The sequence below is a fragment of the Pagrus pagrus genome (genome assembly GCF_965226575.1).
Source record: "Pagrus pagrus genome assembly, chromosome: 15".
NCBI lineage: Eukaryota > Metazoa > Chordata > Actinopteri > Spariformes > Sparidae > Pagrus > Pagrus pagrus.
In genome coordinates this window covers 22,733,060-22,748,776 of record NC_140199.1, presented here as the reverse complement: position 1 = coordinate 22,748,776, position 15,717 = coordinate 22,733,060, and the positions used below count along the sequence as shown (strand labels likewise).

Sequence of the window (15,717 nt, the reverse complement as noted above, 5' to 3'; positions counted from 1 at the left end):
AGGAAATGGCTCATTCTTACTTGCGAATGCAGGTCTCGTAGCTCGTCCTCTGTTTCTTCAGCTCCTGCTTGAGCTCGGTCAGCATGTTGGTGAGACCTTCATTCGTTCCTGCCAGTTCATCCTCAGTACCGCTTGCACTGTGATCGAGAGAATTTGGACTTGCTCCCCTTTCTGCGGGTCTCTCTGGACCCTGCCCTAATTTTAGGGCCTTGTCGCTTCTCTCTGGCTCGGTCAACGAGATCTCAAAGGATGTCCAGATGGAGGATGTGTCAGCAGGCAGGCTTAGACTGGATGGGGCAACATTGTCATAGGCAGACAGTCTGTGGGATTGGTGGAGGGCTCTGTGGGCCAAGGATGTTTGAGGGGAGTCTTCATCAGAGTCTCTCTGTGAGTCCTTAAGTGAGAGAGCGGTCTCTTTAAGCGAGAGGGTTGAATCCTTCAGAGACAGAGTCGAGTCTTTAAGTTTTTCACCTGATGAGGTGGTGCGCCTGTGAGCTCGGAGGGACGACAGGCCATTCATTAGCCAGTTGCTGCCCCCAGCTGCTGACACGTCCCCTGCTGACCCCCCCATTTTCCCCCTCGGTCCCCCAGATGCTGCACTGCCCTTGAAGGAGCACCTCCAGGAGGGCAGGGCTTTGGACTGTTTACTGGGGCTAACAGCAACTTCACTTCCACCTTTTCCTTCAATTTTACTATCTGCTTTTCCGTCCACTTTCTCCTCCGTCTTAATTTTGCCTTCAATCTGACCATCTTCAGCCATCTCTGACGTTGTAATGGTGCTCGGTGCAGTCGGCTTACTGTCAGTAGAGGGGGTGGATGGTTGGGGTTTATCTTTAGGGGTTTTGGAGCCAGTGCCCGAGGAGGGAGGGGGGTCAGTGTCGTCTTGTGAGATCCATTCCACTGTGCTCCGATTGAGAGGACTCAGCTGTTGTTGCTGCGGGGGGATCTTGGTCTCAGTTTCCGGCTCTTCCTGTTGGTAAAGTCCAGTGTGTTCACTGATCAGCACAGTCATCAGGTGCTGCACTTGTGAACTTCCTGTTTAGACACATAACAAGCAACACCTTCTTGAAATGCTTCATGGCATTGTACATACTGATTGGAAAGAAATATGAGCGTTATCACTGACCCTCCATCATGGTGACTGGGTCCTCCACTCTGGGCCGAAGGATATTGGGTCCGAACACGGTGGCCAGATTCTGGACGCTCATCTTATTCTCACTGGAGTGAGACTGAACCTCATCCAGAAACCTGAGCAGACAAAAAACAGAACTCATTTCCACATTATGTAATATCACCGGTGATGACAGCTTTGCTTCAAACTGGAAGAAAACTCTTTTTCATTCAGTAAAATTCAGACTAATAGAAAAAGGAGGACTGAGTCATGATTCTGGCTGGCGTGTGGGCTCAGCTGACAATCTTTATATAGATGCAGAAGGCAGAGAGGAAGAGCAATTATGCACACTCCGAGTCAATCAATGCGATGTCACTTCCTCTGATGACGATGATGTGGGTGTAATGAATGTTATTTCTCTTGTGTGACAGGGTGTCAAATCCTTAATCATCGCACAGTGAATGGGATAAGGCAGCAACAGCAAAGTCCATCAGAAGAGACACATCAGTGACCTTAAAGGGACAGTTGACCTTCACGATATTGGCCAGAGAGATGTCTGCCTTCCCTCAAATATAATGGAACTAGATGGCACTTAGCCTGTGGTGCTAAAAGCACCAAATAAAAAGACTCAACAGCAATTTCTCTTTCCAGAAATGATGATCAGATTACTCAAAAAAATCCACAGACCATGTTGTGTGCAGTGTCATGTAGGAACTATTTTCTCTCTCCCAAGTGACACCCACTGACCATATCATGTCGGAGAAGGGAGCGTGCATCTACTTGTGATAGTACAGGATGTTAAGATTAGTAGTGACCCCCTCAGCTGAGCTTTAACCTTAGCTAGTTTAGTTAACTTGATTAGCTAGCCTCTCGTCGGTGTGAAAAAGTGTTCACAGCAGGGTCTGTAGATTATCTTTAGTTACTGGGTCATGATTACTGGAAAGAGACGTTGCTGTTGAGTGCCATCTAGTTACATTATAATCAAGAGAAGGCAGACAGCTCATAACTATCTATCTCCAAAACTTGCCAACTCATACCAAAATGATCTAGATGGATAAATAGCTCTAAAGGGAAGAGGACATATATCTATTTTTTGTTTTTGAGGTGAACTGTCCCTTTAACAGCTATTAAGAGTGTTTACTCACTTGCAGATGTATTTAAGGAGGTTGTAGTTGACCTGAGGAAGGGATTTCACCTGTTTGCCTAGCTCTGAGATACCCTTGAACGAAAAAGAGACATGTTTATTGCCAAGGCAAGAGTCTGTGAATATAAGACTTAAGTATTAAGCAGACATGTAATTACCATTGCTTTATCCTTGGTAAGAAGCTGAGCACAAGAGAGAAACTGTGTGTATTTGGAGAATGGGATTATAGGCTCGGGCAGCTCCCGTATGTACAGCTTTAGCAGCGATGCCACTGTGTGGACATCTGTGGTACTGTAAGAGAGTGGACATAAAGAATACGGTCCAGTATAGATTTTAGATTTGCATGCTGCTGTAGATAAAATGCCCCCTCCCAGTACGCCACCTGTCAAACACTGGCTTCTCGCCACGGTCAAACGCATCCTGCAGCTCTCGCACATGATTGGTCTGTCCGGGGGCCCTGAAAAGGCCCTCCTCCCCCAGCCCGTGTTCACGTATGAAACACACACACTGTTCGACCAGCACGGGGACCAGTCGCTGAGGGCCACACTGGGCCTCGTACAACATTGTCTCCTCCAGGTGCTGCCCAAAGACGCCTGCAGCCGCACAGAACACAAACACCAATCAGGTCATTCATAGCTCAAAATATAAAAGCTTCAATATTTTATTCTACCTAATCACAGTAAACAGCACCGTACATAGAGATTTGTGTATATGCATATAATTAAGAACATCACCTCCTCCTAGGGGAGCCCATATGACTCTACGTATGGCTCTGACCCACTCCTCCATGTCACTCTGAGAATTGGCCATCAGCAGGAATGATTCGTGACTCATACCTGTTCGATCCTTGTCTCCAGCCCCCCCTGAAAACACAACCGCATTTCATTACTTTCTGGATCAATAAGACAAAATGACACAACACATTGCAAAACAGAAGAGATAAAGCTTTTGCAATTACTCTGTTGATCACATAAACTATCACCTGTAAAGGAGTGGGTTCTACAGATATCAGTGTTTTTAGTAACCTTATTAGCCCCAGCACCCCTGTGAAGTACAAAGACAGCCACGCAGCTCTGCCTCTCCTTCCTCTGGCTGCACGCAGCTGGATACCCCACGGTTTGACATTTTAGTTTGACATTTTAGTTTATTTTAGTTTAGCTTTGATTGCACTATGTGAAATACTCTCCCTTTATGACTTTGTAATCGCTTGTGAAGAGGTGGAGGCAATCCTCAGTTACAGATGCAGATAAAAGCATCACAACTGCTATTCATGAAATGAAAACCTTATAAAACCAATCCAGAAGACAGATGATTGTATGGGCTGCGTATGGCTTGCTGTGTAGGCTATATATCAGTACCTGCATTCATTACTTTGTACTGCGCTGTGGTGCATAGTGTGTTCTGTGTGAGAGAAATGACCCAGAAAGAGTAGCGTTCCCAGGGGACACCAGCAACTGCACCATGCCTCTCACTCCGTCTCTTTCTGTCCAGACCCTTTACCTCTGTGTCTCCACACCAACAAACTTTCTTTAAAAAGTGACACTGGACACCATCTCACATATTATAAGACCACTCTGATCTATGTGCATGTTTTACATAGTATGCATGGCATGACAGCCATTATCCAAATCACAGTATAGTCTTCTAGATCTTAGCAACGACGTCACTTTGTTTTTAAAAGTGGTGGGGACACAAGGTCTCTCTGATTGCTCTGTTATATGTTACATTAAATTGCCTTGTTTAAATGGTGAATACTTTAAAGTTAGAGAAAACAGAGTTCACAAGAGCTCATGAGTCAACCAGTCATGACTCATTCCAAGGTTCTGGTGTAAACGTTGAAACTGGAGCAGGGATTCTTTTCAATACCACACGATTAATTCACAGATTTCACACAATTAAACTGAAATACCGCATTGTCAAAACCCTGCACTACAGGCTGCCACAGGATCATCAATACAGAAAGAACAGTAGTTAGCTACACAATTTAAACAAAGTGCACTAGCCTAATTTACAGGCACCCAAAGTGGACAATGTCCAAGAGGAAAAAGGGAGGAGACATTAGAAACTACTTTAGGACGCAGCGCTGTACTTTAGACACTAGATTTTTTTGTAGGCCCACTATTTTAAAATACAGCAAATTAACAATGATCTAAATGTTGTTAAAATATTATGGCTGTTCTTACTAGATATGCTATTCCAGCTAAGTCCATCTTACGCATCGCATTCTGATTTTACAGTATATGTCACATCTAATGTCTAATGAACTATAGCGGTTTTGCAGCACATGTTGTAGGGTGTTGCTGTCATAATTCCACATCAGAGTCAGCAGCAGCCAGTTGATGGAGAGTAGGGTGTTCTCATTTGTTATCTAACATTTTGTGGCACAAGCTATTTTTCATTTTTTTTGACAAATAATGTTTCTAAAAGGTGACGGTGACAACATCAGAATGTGGTGGGGACATGTCCCCAGCATCTACAGAATAAATGACTCCTATGGATTTTTGATTGTGTTTGTCTCAACTTACAGTGAACCATTGGTCTCCATTCATTTGTCTGGATATTAGCTTGCAGAGAACACAATCCTGAAGGTAATTTATCATAATGAGCATCTTGGTTTCTCATTGATTTTCATGGTATTGTGAAATGAATTGAAAACAGCGGCTGCCTGTGAGGTGGGAAAATACGACATAGGCTGGGTTGAGGAAAACTCTGACGTTATTGAACATCACTGCATGTGTTAACCAACAAATCTGAGCAGTTTAGTATTAAATCGGCAACTGTAGATCAATGTAATATTGCGGAGTTGCATTATACATACAATACAGCATTGACTCATATAGCCTCCTGTCGATGTCCTTCTATTGTTCATGAGTTAAAACACATGTTAATACTGGAATGGTCCTTTAAGAGAGTTGCACAAACACAGAAAGGCCACATAAATAATTAAAAACACTAACTGCAAGAGGAATACAGAAGGATGTGACCACACCTGCTAATGATGCAGTGTGTTCCATTTACCACTGTGCTGCCCTGCAGTAGCTGTTAAATCTGCTGACAATGTGTGTACTTATGCACGTGTATGTAATGTCCAACAGATCACCTAAAGCTGAAACAATTCAACAGAGCAGAGACATGGCAGTGTTATATCCCGATTGTTTCTTCGCACAGATGAAATTTAGGCTTGTGATGCAGGACCGTGTTTATCTGGGGGTCGCCTCTGCAAAATTGAAATTATACACCAAGATTTTGAAGCTATAGAGAGAGAGGGAGAAGCACAGTACTTTTCAACACTTCAATCTGCTTTCAACATTACTTACAGTATTGTGAAATGAATGTGCTCCTACAGCACATCCTCCTCTTGTATTATCAAAGCAGAGAAAAATGTACTTACTACTGTCATTAACAGAAACCTCATCCTCGTGATAACCTGTCAGGCTGTTTGTCAGCCTGCTGCAGTAATGGCCCATGTTGAACCTGTACTGCCAGCAGTAAGTAGCAGCCGCCCTTAAGAAGAACTAATTCTTGCAGGTGAATCTATGATGATATGAGCCATGATACCATTCGACAAGAGCCAACCGTCACAGCCAGTAACTTTGCAAACTGTCTCACATCTTCCAACTTCATGTCTGTCCAAGTTTAACTTCCAAGCCAGCCCTCTGATGTATGTGCTGTAAGTACTGTCCACTGTTCTGACCATAATCATGCCAACCCCACGCTGTCAACAGCAGAAATGAATAAAGTCCTTGTTTAACCCTCAGACACACACTCACATCCCTTCTGCTGCTGTGCATATTCCACGCATGTGTTACAGCCTCTGACTCATATGGAGCTGTGAGTTACTTCTGTTTTCGGGTCAGCAAGGTTCACACAGAAGATATGACCTGCTGAATGTACAGTATGATCACAATGTCTGGAAATACTAAAGGATCAAACCTGACCTTGTGGTTGTGGTGTATGTGTTGATGTTGCCTAGTCTGAGGTTTTAATCCCCTCCTGAATGACATTTACAGTGTTGTAAAAAGTACTCAAAAAGCTTGAAATAAAGTAAATATATTGAGTTAAAACATTACTTTGGAAAAAAGGAAAGTCACCATTATGAATAGTACTTGAGTAAAATGTCTTAAAGTATCTAATGTTAAATATACTTATGTATCAAAAGTAAAAGTAAATATGCATATTTGGCTCTGATGCAGCATGTAATCTGCAAAGTAACTAGTAACTAAAGTAATTAATTGTAGCAGAGTCAAAAGTAATATTTGCCTCCAAAATGTAATGAAGTGGAAGTAAAAAGCAGCAGGAGCGTGGAGCATGGAGAGTAAAACCACCTCTAAATTTTACTTGAGTAAATGTATTCAGTTACATTCCATCAGTGGAAACGGTGAACAGAAAACTCAACAAACAACTTCTTTGTGTAACTGAGATGATTATAAACACCCTGTATTTTATTTTTTTCTTTACTACATAATAATCATTTATCAGGATTTTTTACCTGGAAAGTAACTAAGTACATTTATTTGAGGATTGTACCAGTACAAATTCAAGGTGCTTTACTTGAGTATTTCCATTTTATGGAACTATATACTTCTACTCCACTACATCTCAGAGGTAAATATTGTTCTTGTACTTACTACTACTGTATACTATTAGTTACCTGTTACTCAGATTATCGTCCTTCCCAGTGAAAACCACATATCTCCAGATGTGGTGATGTTGAAAGTATCTGATGTAAAAGTACTTAAGTGTCAAGTAAAAGTAAATGATACATATATTTACATGGGTGTATACTGTATACTGTACACTATGGGTCAACTGATTATCAGAATTTGTGTTTTTTTATCTGATTGTTGATGAAATAAATTAATTTTAAAATGTTCTACTTTGACTCCGGGGCAGCATGTAATCTGCATAGTAACTAGTGACTAAAGTTATCAAATAAATATAGTGGAGTCAAAAGTACAATGTTTGCCTCCAAAATGTAGTGGAGTGGAAGTATAAAGTAGCAGAAAATGGAAATATTCAAGTAAAGTACAAGTACCTAAAATGTATACTTCAGTGCAGTACTTGAGTAAATGTACTTAGTTAAAGTCCATCACTGCCAATAACTAGGTGTGGTACTCTTATCCTCCAGCTTTGATCTTGATGTTTTTTCTAGCAAACATGTTTTAAGTTGTGGTATTTGTGTAAATGATATTAGAAGTTGAACTTGATCAAACATCAGGTTTTAGCGAAACAAGAGATTTAAAATAAAAATCAAAAGTTAGCCTAACCCCCGATGGCACTTCTTATTAAACAGATGGATCAGTATCACTTGAACAGTGCTCACTCACTTCCTTTCACATCAGCGCTGTCGCCATGCCAACTCACCTGGAACGATTTCAAAAGGGTGGCGGCCAGGCTCGTCTTGATTGGCAGGCAACTCATTGACCTGACTGCCCTGAAGAGGAATACAACCCTGTAGGAGAAAGCAGAGGAAGGTGTGAGTAAGACAGGTGGAAAGACAGACTGACAGACTGACAAGCATGAGGAAAACACCTGTATCATCGGTGTTCAAGCGTCAAACAAGAAATCACTTAGTGGTTCTGGACTCGGACGTGTAGCGCATGTTAAACACTACAGAGTTCGGAGTACACTGTTCTCCGGGCAGCTGTCCAACAGAGGGAGGTAATGATGATGGAGGGAGGGATGACTCAGGGAAACATCTCTTCATCTAGTTATCCCTCCGGCGCTTCCTGATGTACTTGCATTTTTGATCCTTCCAGCATAGAGAAGGTCAAAGGTCACATACTAAGTGCTTACAGCAGAAGCAGGGGTCAGCTAGTAACCACATTATCAGTGTGTGTGTCAGGGCAATGACAACACCCTACGGCTGCAATGGAGAGTGTGTGGGGGTCTTAATGTTTTAATGATTTTTGTGTGAAAAATGATTGAGTTTGACAGAACTCACCACACATACATACATACATACACACACACACCACATGCACATCACCCTTATATATATACTCATATATGTACATGTGACAGGTGGATATTGTGTACATGATCTCTAATTTTTTACCCTACATGTTCCTTGTTTTTATCTAGTTTCATATTTAACTGTTATTATCTATGTTTTTTGGCAGCCATGCAAACTATATCTTTCTATTATTATGCATAGCTCAATCTCTCCTTCGGCTCTGCTTGTGACCCTTGAGCTGCTGTAACGAGTGAATTCCTCTGGTGTGCAATCAATAAAGTGTTATCTTAGCACACATTGTGTGTGTATTTGTGCCAGCGTCACCTGTGCCTTGGTTTCATCCTGGTCCTTGTAGAAATACAGAGCTTCGGTCCTCAGCACAAACCAACGCAGCTGCCAGTTCTTCATGATACTACGCTGTCTCTTCAGCCAGCCTGCCTTCAAAGCCTTCTCCTGATCCAGAGGAGAGCAGGGCCTGGAGACCCGAGTCAACTCTCCAAGCACCATGCTCTTGGACCGTGCTGCGTAGACACACAAACACACACACACACACACACACATAGAGATAAAGGGGGAGATTTGAGGATTAAGAGCATCAGAATGAGAGGGAGGCAGAGAGATCAAGAAATACAGAGCTACATAAAGACAGAGGATACATGTTTTTTGGGGATTTTCTTGCTTTGTTGTTTTGCTTTTATTCTTTAAATTCACCCAGAGACAATCCTGAATCATTATTCTCAGAAGTCTCTCTTGGGTGTAGATAAACCCACAGGCTTGACTGTGCATCCAGATTTCCTCTTAACTCAATCTTCCAAGGCATGGCCTCCATTTTGCAGGAAAGACGCCCTGCTTTAAGATGAAATCCATCCATCTATTCCTTTACATTTTATTATGTGTTTCAGGCATTAATGAATGTCACTGCTGTACAGAGAGGAGTGTTGCTTTGCATCAGCTTGCGCTTTAACTGCTACAGACTGACAACAAGCATAGATTATGTATTAGCATAGGTATTCACAAGGTATAGAGCAGAAACAGGGACAGTAGAGTGATCCCTGGGGAGCCAGGGGGGAGAAAGAAAGAGGGAGGGAGATAAACAGACGGCAGAGAGAGAGAGGAGAGAGAAATCAATGGCTCTTTTTTCCTGTTAATTGCATCTTGCTTTCTGCTGAGGACAGCAGGGAAGGTATCTGCAAGGGCCGAGACTGAAATCTCTCTCCTGCTTCCTCTCTCTTGCTTATCAGCTCCCTGTCTGGACTCCTCATTTTATTTCTCCCCTTTCTGGATGTCCTTCGTTTGCAGAGTCATGATTGCTGGGAAGGGATGAGGCCAGAGACGAGGCCAAGCGAAGCAGCCATTAACAAAACTGTATGCTGACAGCAGAAGCAGGCAGAGCAGGATCTATAAATATGGCAGACCCAGCTGTGTCTTGTACATCTCTAAAAAAGAGGCAGGAAATTTCAGAGGGGAACTGTTTTATTTCATCTACTGTCAACAAAGAACCACAGTATTATTGTACAAGATTCAAATCACCTTTTCAGGGATAGTGTTACTCAGAGCGCATCGCCTCATATTCACTTACACCTAAAAGTGCAATATGTTAGAACTTTAGTTAAAAAAAACAATTATTTTCTTTATTAAGAGAACGTGAATAACACTGGTGCGCTGAGCCCCCAGTCCAGGGCGCTAGCTGCATGGCTAACTGAGCTAACTACCTAATGGCAGCTACAGTTACAAACAGTTAGGGGTTACTCTAGTGACATGCTGCCCCCTGTTTGTTGAATATAATTTGACAGGTGGCCAATTACCTTACATATTGCACCTTTAAGTACCTTTATGTTACTAATTATTAGTGCTTATGCAGTCAAGTGGCAATATTACTCTGGTAGAGGGGGAGCTAATTTGAACTATTTTATTTACTTTTTAGTCAAACTGAGCAAATGTTTTGTTTTTTGTTTATATATGATCTTAATCTGTAAAGAAACTTGTCAAACATGTCAAATACATGTGGCAGAATTAAGAGTACAGCTGTCCCTTTGAATTGTAGAAGTATGAAGTAAAGCATACTCAATCATACTGAAGTAAAGTTCATGTACAGTACCTCAAATCTGTACTTAACTGCAGTACCTGAGGAAATGTACTTGCATTACATTCCACCACTGAAGTATTAAAAGTGAAAGTACTCATTATGTTTGAAAAATGGACCCGGTCAGTCATGATATCATAATCACATTCATTATTAATGACGCATTACTGGAGCATTTTGCTTGTTGTTGTGTTTGTCTGGCACAAATTTAAACTATTTACTGATGTTTAATCGATTAGAGTGCGTCACATTTTATCTCATAAATCTTGTCTATGCAGTCTTAATCTATAAAGTTACTGCAGCTGTCAAATTAAATGGAGTAAAATATACTGTTTTTTTTACTCTCAGATGTAGTGACAGAAAAGCAGCACAGGCTTGAAATACTCCACTACAGTACCTCAGTATTTAAGTAAGTATCTAAGTACAGTACTTGAGTACGATACAATCCACCACTAGTAACTTCTACATATTTAGTCCTCCCACTCCCTTCGTACCAGGGATTAAATTATTCAACTAATTTATTAGACATCAGTATATTTCATTCTTAAGCACATCTCCATGGTCTTTTTACTCACATATATATGAGCCCATAATAATGTTTTTATTAATTATTGATATGGTACAGTAGCAAAACTTCTTCAGTTAGGACAGGATCTCATTGGTGAACATTTGAGGAAATGACAGACATGAAGTTATGATTATGGGTGGGAATCTTTCACATTATGTTGCCAACAATATCGATGGTATCATGATACGGCGTTTCTGCAGTTCTTGATCCATTGCGAGACTATCGTCAGTACATCACAATGTCTGTCTAACTTAGTCCTGGTCCCGGTGGCTCCCTGCCATGCATGTTGTAGACGTTTCCCTGCTCCAGCACACTTGATTCAAATGAGTGGGTCATTATCAGGCTTCTGCAGAGCTCGATGACGAGCTGATCAGGTGTGCTGGAGCAGGGAAACAGATTAAGGAATAAAAAGCAAAAAATAAATAAATAAGTAAAATCATGTATTCATCCACTGTAATGTGGTGCTGACATTACCTGAGATGAAACAAATATCAAAGGTGCATAGAGTAGTTTACTAGTTTACTGCCTCACACACACATTGACTGCAACTTGTCCATGCGTGCCATCCAATGGAAAATTAATTGGCAAATGGCCAAACTGCCAGAGGGCAAATCAGTTCCGGAGTTAAAATGTTAAAGGAGGCGTACAACTATGCCCCACTAAAATCTATATAAATTCAATCTGTGTGAATCAAGTTTACAGAAGTTTACACCACAAGGAGTCCTGAAGTACTGACGCTGGTAAGTCAAAGTGGCAGGTGAATCTGTTTAGAGCGGCTGCATGTTTTAATAAAAATATTGATATTAGGCACCAGTGGCAATACGATATATCGCTTCCTCTCGCTACACCATATATTGCCGTATCGATATCTTGTCCCACCCCTCTTCATGGTCAATTTGAACCGACTGTGCAGAATCATATGTTGTTAACTGCAGCCTTTCATTATTCATTCAAATGTCCTCATATTGATAATTATTCACCACACAGATAATGGACCGAAGCCTCAAACACCAAAAACGTCTTCCCGTAAGACTCGCTACTTAACCGCTTCAGATTCTGCTCTTACAGCTCAGCTTGTGAGTGCACATCCAGCTCAGTGATGCTGTATGATTTGGCCCTGGATGATGCTGCATTAAAGGGTCAGAGGAGAGCAGAGCTGGGAATCTAATCAAAGGAGAATACCATTACAGCAAATGAGAGATGGCAAGTGCACAAGACGTGGCGAGCAAACTGAAGTGGCTGCTGCACTCTCCGACTGTGTTGGTGAAGGAGAAAGGAGAGGCACTTCTCCTCCCCATCATCTTTTTATGGTCTTACTTTTTTATGGCTGGTTGAGAATAAGACAATGACTGCCAGGGGAGAAATGAAGCAACAGCCCTTCCTAAACACACTCAGAAATACGTGTTCTTGAAACCATTATTTTGCTCTGTTATGTCTATTATCATGCAATAATGTGCTATAAATTCATCTCCTGTGAGGGTGGGGATGCCTCTGTGGATACTCTCTGAAAACCAACGCTAGTTCATTTCCTTGAGATAACTTGGCAACTGTCACAACTCCCCGAGCGACCTGAAGCGTGTGTGTCTGTCGGCTGTCTACAGCAACCACCTGCTATGAAGAGCACAGCAAGTGTCTATACTCTGCGTCGTGATAATCTCGTTGCCAGGAGTTGTCCCTGTGATTTACAGCTTCCTTATTCATCTCCCCACAGTCATGTGAGAGGCATGTATATGTGGCATCCCGACTTCAGCGGTCACAAGTGGATTTTAGCCAGCGTTAGAGGAACTATGTTTGACAGTCAGCTGTTGTGATTTACATGAGAGAGCCCCGCATTCCTTTCAGCACCTCTGATCTGTCTGTCACCTGCTCCGAACTGTGCCGAGCAAAAACTAACTCAATAAACCCTGAACAAACAGAGATGTGGTGCGAACATGTCAGGATGCAGACCATTGTTGGAGGGAGCATTATCCTTCAAGCAGCCATGTTTTACTACGACCCACAGTATCTCCATCAGGATCAAATCTTCTAGGAATGAGGACGGTATAATTAAGAGGCAGGCGGGATTACATCACCCTGTAGTAAAGCCTGTTAACTCTCATTGAGTGTTAGACACTGAGGATAAAAGCCTCAACAGTTCAGATCATGCAAGAAAACTCAGGTCAATTACTGATAAGGGATGCAGAATGACACCGGTGTGCACAGTTGGTGCCAACATGGCGCGGTTACACCTTTTTGGTGTCTTTTCTCAATGAAAGCGCTGACAACAATATCGATGTCACATTACCACAAAGACAGCAGGACAGATGGAGCTCCGCAGAGGAAGAGGGAGACGGAAAGAAGAAAGAGATGGACTGCAGAGAAAGAAAAGGAGAGAATGGGAAGAAGAAGGAGAAGCAGAAGAGGGATGGAGAAATGGGAGGAGGGACTGTGCTTACCCCGGCGTGCCTGTTTTATCTTGGGGCTCAGCATGGTTACCGTTGCTGTGCTGCTCCCTCTCACAGAGACATGACTGCATCCCTCTGTTCACACACTATCCCTCAAACACACACACACACACACACACACACACACACACGCTCACGCTCAGCTCCTCACGCTGCTGCCTCGCCCTGTTACTCCTCATCCTCTGCGAGCATCTCTCTCTCTCTCACCGGCTCACTGTCTTGCACTTGGACACGTCTGGTGTTACACACACACACACACATACACACACTCACACACTCTCACGAGGCACTCAAGCACACACTCTCCTCTTCCTCTTCCTCCCCTCCTTCCTTTCGTCTCACTCCCCCTGTCTGTCCCACTGGCCCGGCGTGCTGTTGTTCTCACATACCTCGAGCCCTGCCCACTCTCTCCCTCTCTCCCTCTCTCCCTCTCTGTCTCTCTGCCTTCTGCTGCTGCACACTCTCAGTATCAATTTCTCACCGTCTATAAATATGTCTGGCAGTGTGTCCTCTGTCTTGTCACCCATTTCTTTACATTGGCTCCCCCATCGCCGCACGGTCTTCGTAATCCCTCCAACTGTTTGCTCATGGAGATTTGATTATGGTCTCCTCTGTACCTGAAGTGCAACCTCAGATCAATACATTTGATTTAACTGACACCATTCTCACCACTAGGATGTTTGATGCAGACTGAGCGTTTTGGGTGAATATGTGTTTGTAAAACTGCCAAAAACTCCACTTTACAGCACTCATGTTTAGTATCCTGACTCATTCAGGCTAAGATTTATGGTCAGAGGAGAAAATGCCACACTCCACAGTCACTCAGCAGTCTGTACGGTGAAGCCACAGCACTCAAGGGTGTGATGTTCTTGTTCCTATTCTGTCTGGTGGGGTTGGAGTGGATGTGATAAAGCAGATAAATGCTGCAGTTGGAGAGGCTGGATGAGACGAAAATGCAGCACAGAGACAGAGACTGCTGGAAGACAGAGCGAACTCGGCTTTCTCATACTGCAAGGTTAAAAATACTCGGCTCACACATAACAGTCAACCATTGACAAATGAGTACTACTGTACTCTTCCTAAATGAAGGCTTTATAATGGAGTTGGGGGGTACTAAACTACATTTAATTGAACCAGTAGTTTTACTGCAGTTTGCAGTAGCTTATGGTAGTTCAACTATATTCTTTTATTACATTTTTACACCATTTTAGGCTGCTGTAGGCTAATTAACCACTGAAACTACAGATAATTTTAGGCCATAAAAGAAAAGTAATGATTTTTAATTTTTTTAGATTATTTCTGTACTGTAACTGAACCACCATTTCCCAGTCCCAACCTCAGTTCTTTATCTTGACCGCTCCTAACACATGCATATATTAGGTATTTAGTCATCAATTAGTCATCAGTGCTGGTTATTGCTATTTATTAACAAATGTTCAGAGTCACCCCAGTTGCCAATATAAAAGGTTTGCATTTTACGTTTTTGCAGACCCTGCATACGTTTTAATTTGGGCCAGAGGCCACATTTTTTATGAGACGCAGAGTTTGGGGTAACAAAACAGGATCAGTCAAGACATTTCCAGCCGTGTTTATTGCTGAAGAAAACAGGTATCTTGAGCCAAAACTTCTTCCCCGAACCCCAACCAAGTGTTTTTTATTCATCAACCTCACCAGAGCATAAGCACAGTGCTGCCACTTTATAAAGTAAAATGATTTTGCAGAAATGTAAAGTTGCATGATAAAGGAAAGTAGTTTCAACAGTTTCAACATTTCCAAGGTTTGCAGAAGTGTGCATTGCCAACATTTATTCTGGTGAGTGGGTTGTCAGAGAAGTTATCGCCTGCTATTTTAGAAGTTGCCTGTCTAACTTTCTAATTCTGCTTGGTGGAATACCCCCAACTGGAGTGTAGTTCCTGGAAGGCAACTGTCGGTGTTTTCTTTCCATTTTTACAAATGTCAAACAGGCACTTTTTTGCAATAGACTCAAATGATTGGCATTTTTTGCTTCCACGCGACATGTTTATATTATATTTTGTTATGATTTTGGATCACCTGTACATTGTCAATTTAATCTGCTTTAATTTCTAAAGTAGTTTGAGCTAATTTTTCTAATTAGCTTTAGTGAATCAACTTAGATTTTTCTCTTGGGATAGCTCTGCTACCGTTAAAGTACTTTGAAAGTAGCTTCCTCAACACTGGGTTGCAGTACATAGTAACTTTGTACACTTTCATAAGAACAGCTCATACCCTGACAGACAGAGAAGAGCTGAGATAGATAGCTTAAAATCACAAACATCATCAAAATAAGCTAAAATCAGAGCTTTACCTGCCCAGTCCAATGGTTTGTCACTGGTCAGAGGAGTCCTGGATGGTTTCATGGCAGTGAACTTGTCACCACAGTGTATCCCTCT

At 42.2% G+C, this 15,717-nt stretch overlaps 1 protein-coding gene across 2 annotated transcripts in view; it reads right to left on the bottom strand.

The window, feature by feature from the left end:
* arhgap22a (Rho GTPase activating protein 22a) overlaps positions 1 to 15,717 on the bottom strand; it is a 17,922-nt gene extending 2,205 nt beyond the window's left edge. The window contains exons 1-9 of one of the 2 annotated variants that reach the window (XM_084375570.1): positions 15,633 to 15,717; positions 8,536 to 8,732; positions 7,620 to 7,707; positions 2,990 to 3,118; positions 2,638 to 2,848; positions 2,414 to 2,546; positions 2,257 to 2,330; positions 1,127 to 1,248; positions 21 to 1,035 (exon numbers count right to left, since the gene is read on the bottom strand). In XM_084375570.1, coding sequence (XP_084231696.1) covers positions 21 to 1,035; positions 1,127 to 1,248; positions 2,257 to 2,330; positions 2,414 to 2,546; positions 2,638 to 2,848; positions 2,990 to 3,118; positions 7,620 to 7,707; positions 8,536 to 8,732; positions 15,633 to 15,684 — 2,021 coding nt within the window. In that variant the 5' untranslated portion in view covers positions 15,685 to 15,717. Of the gene's footprint in view, positions 1 to 20; positions 1,036 to 1,126; positions 1,249 to 2,256; positions 2,331 to 2,413; positions 2,547 to 2,637; positions 2,849 to 2,989; positions 3,119 to 7,619; positions 7,708 to 8,535; positions 8,733 to 13,297; positions 13,697 to 15,632 lie in introns of those variants that run through there. The other variant, XM_084375571.1, reaches the window with a different exon arrangement.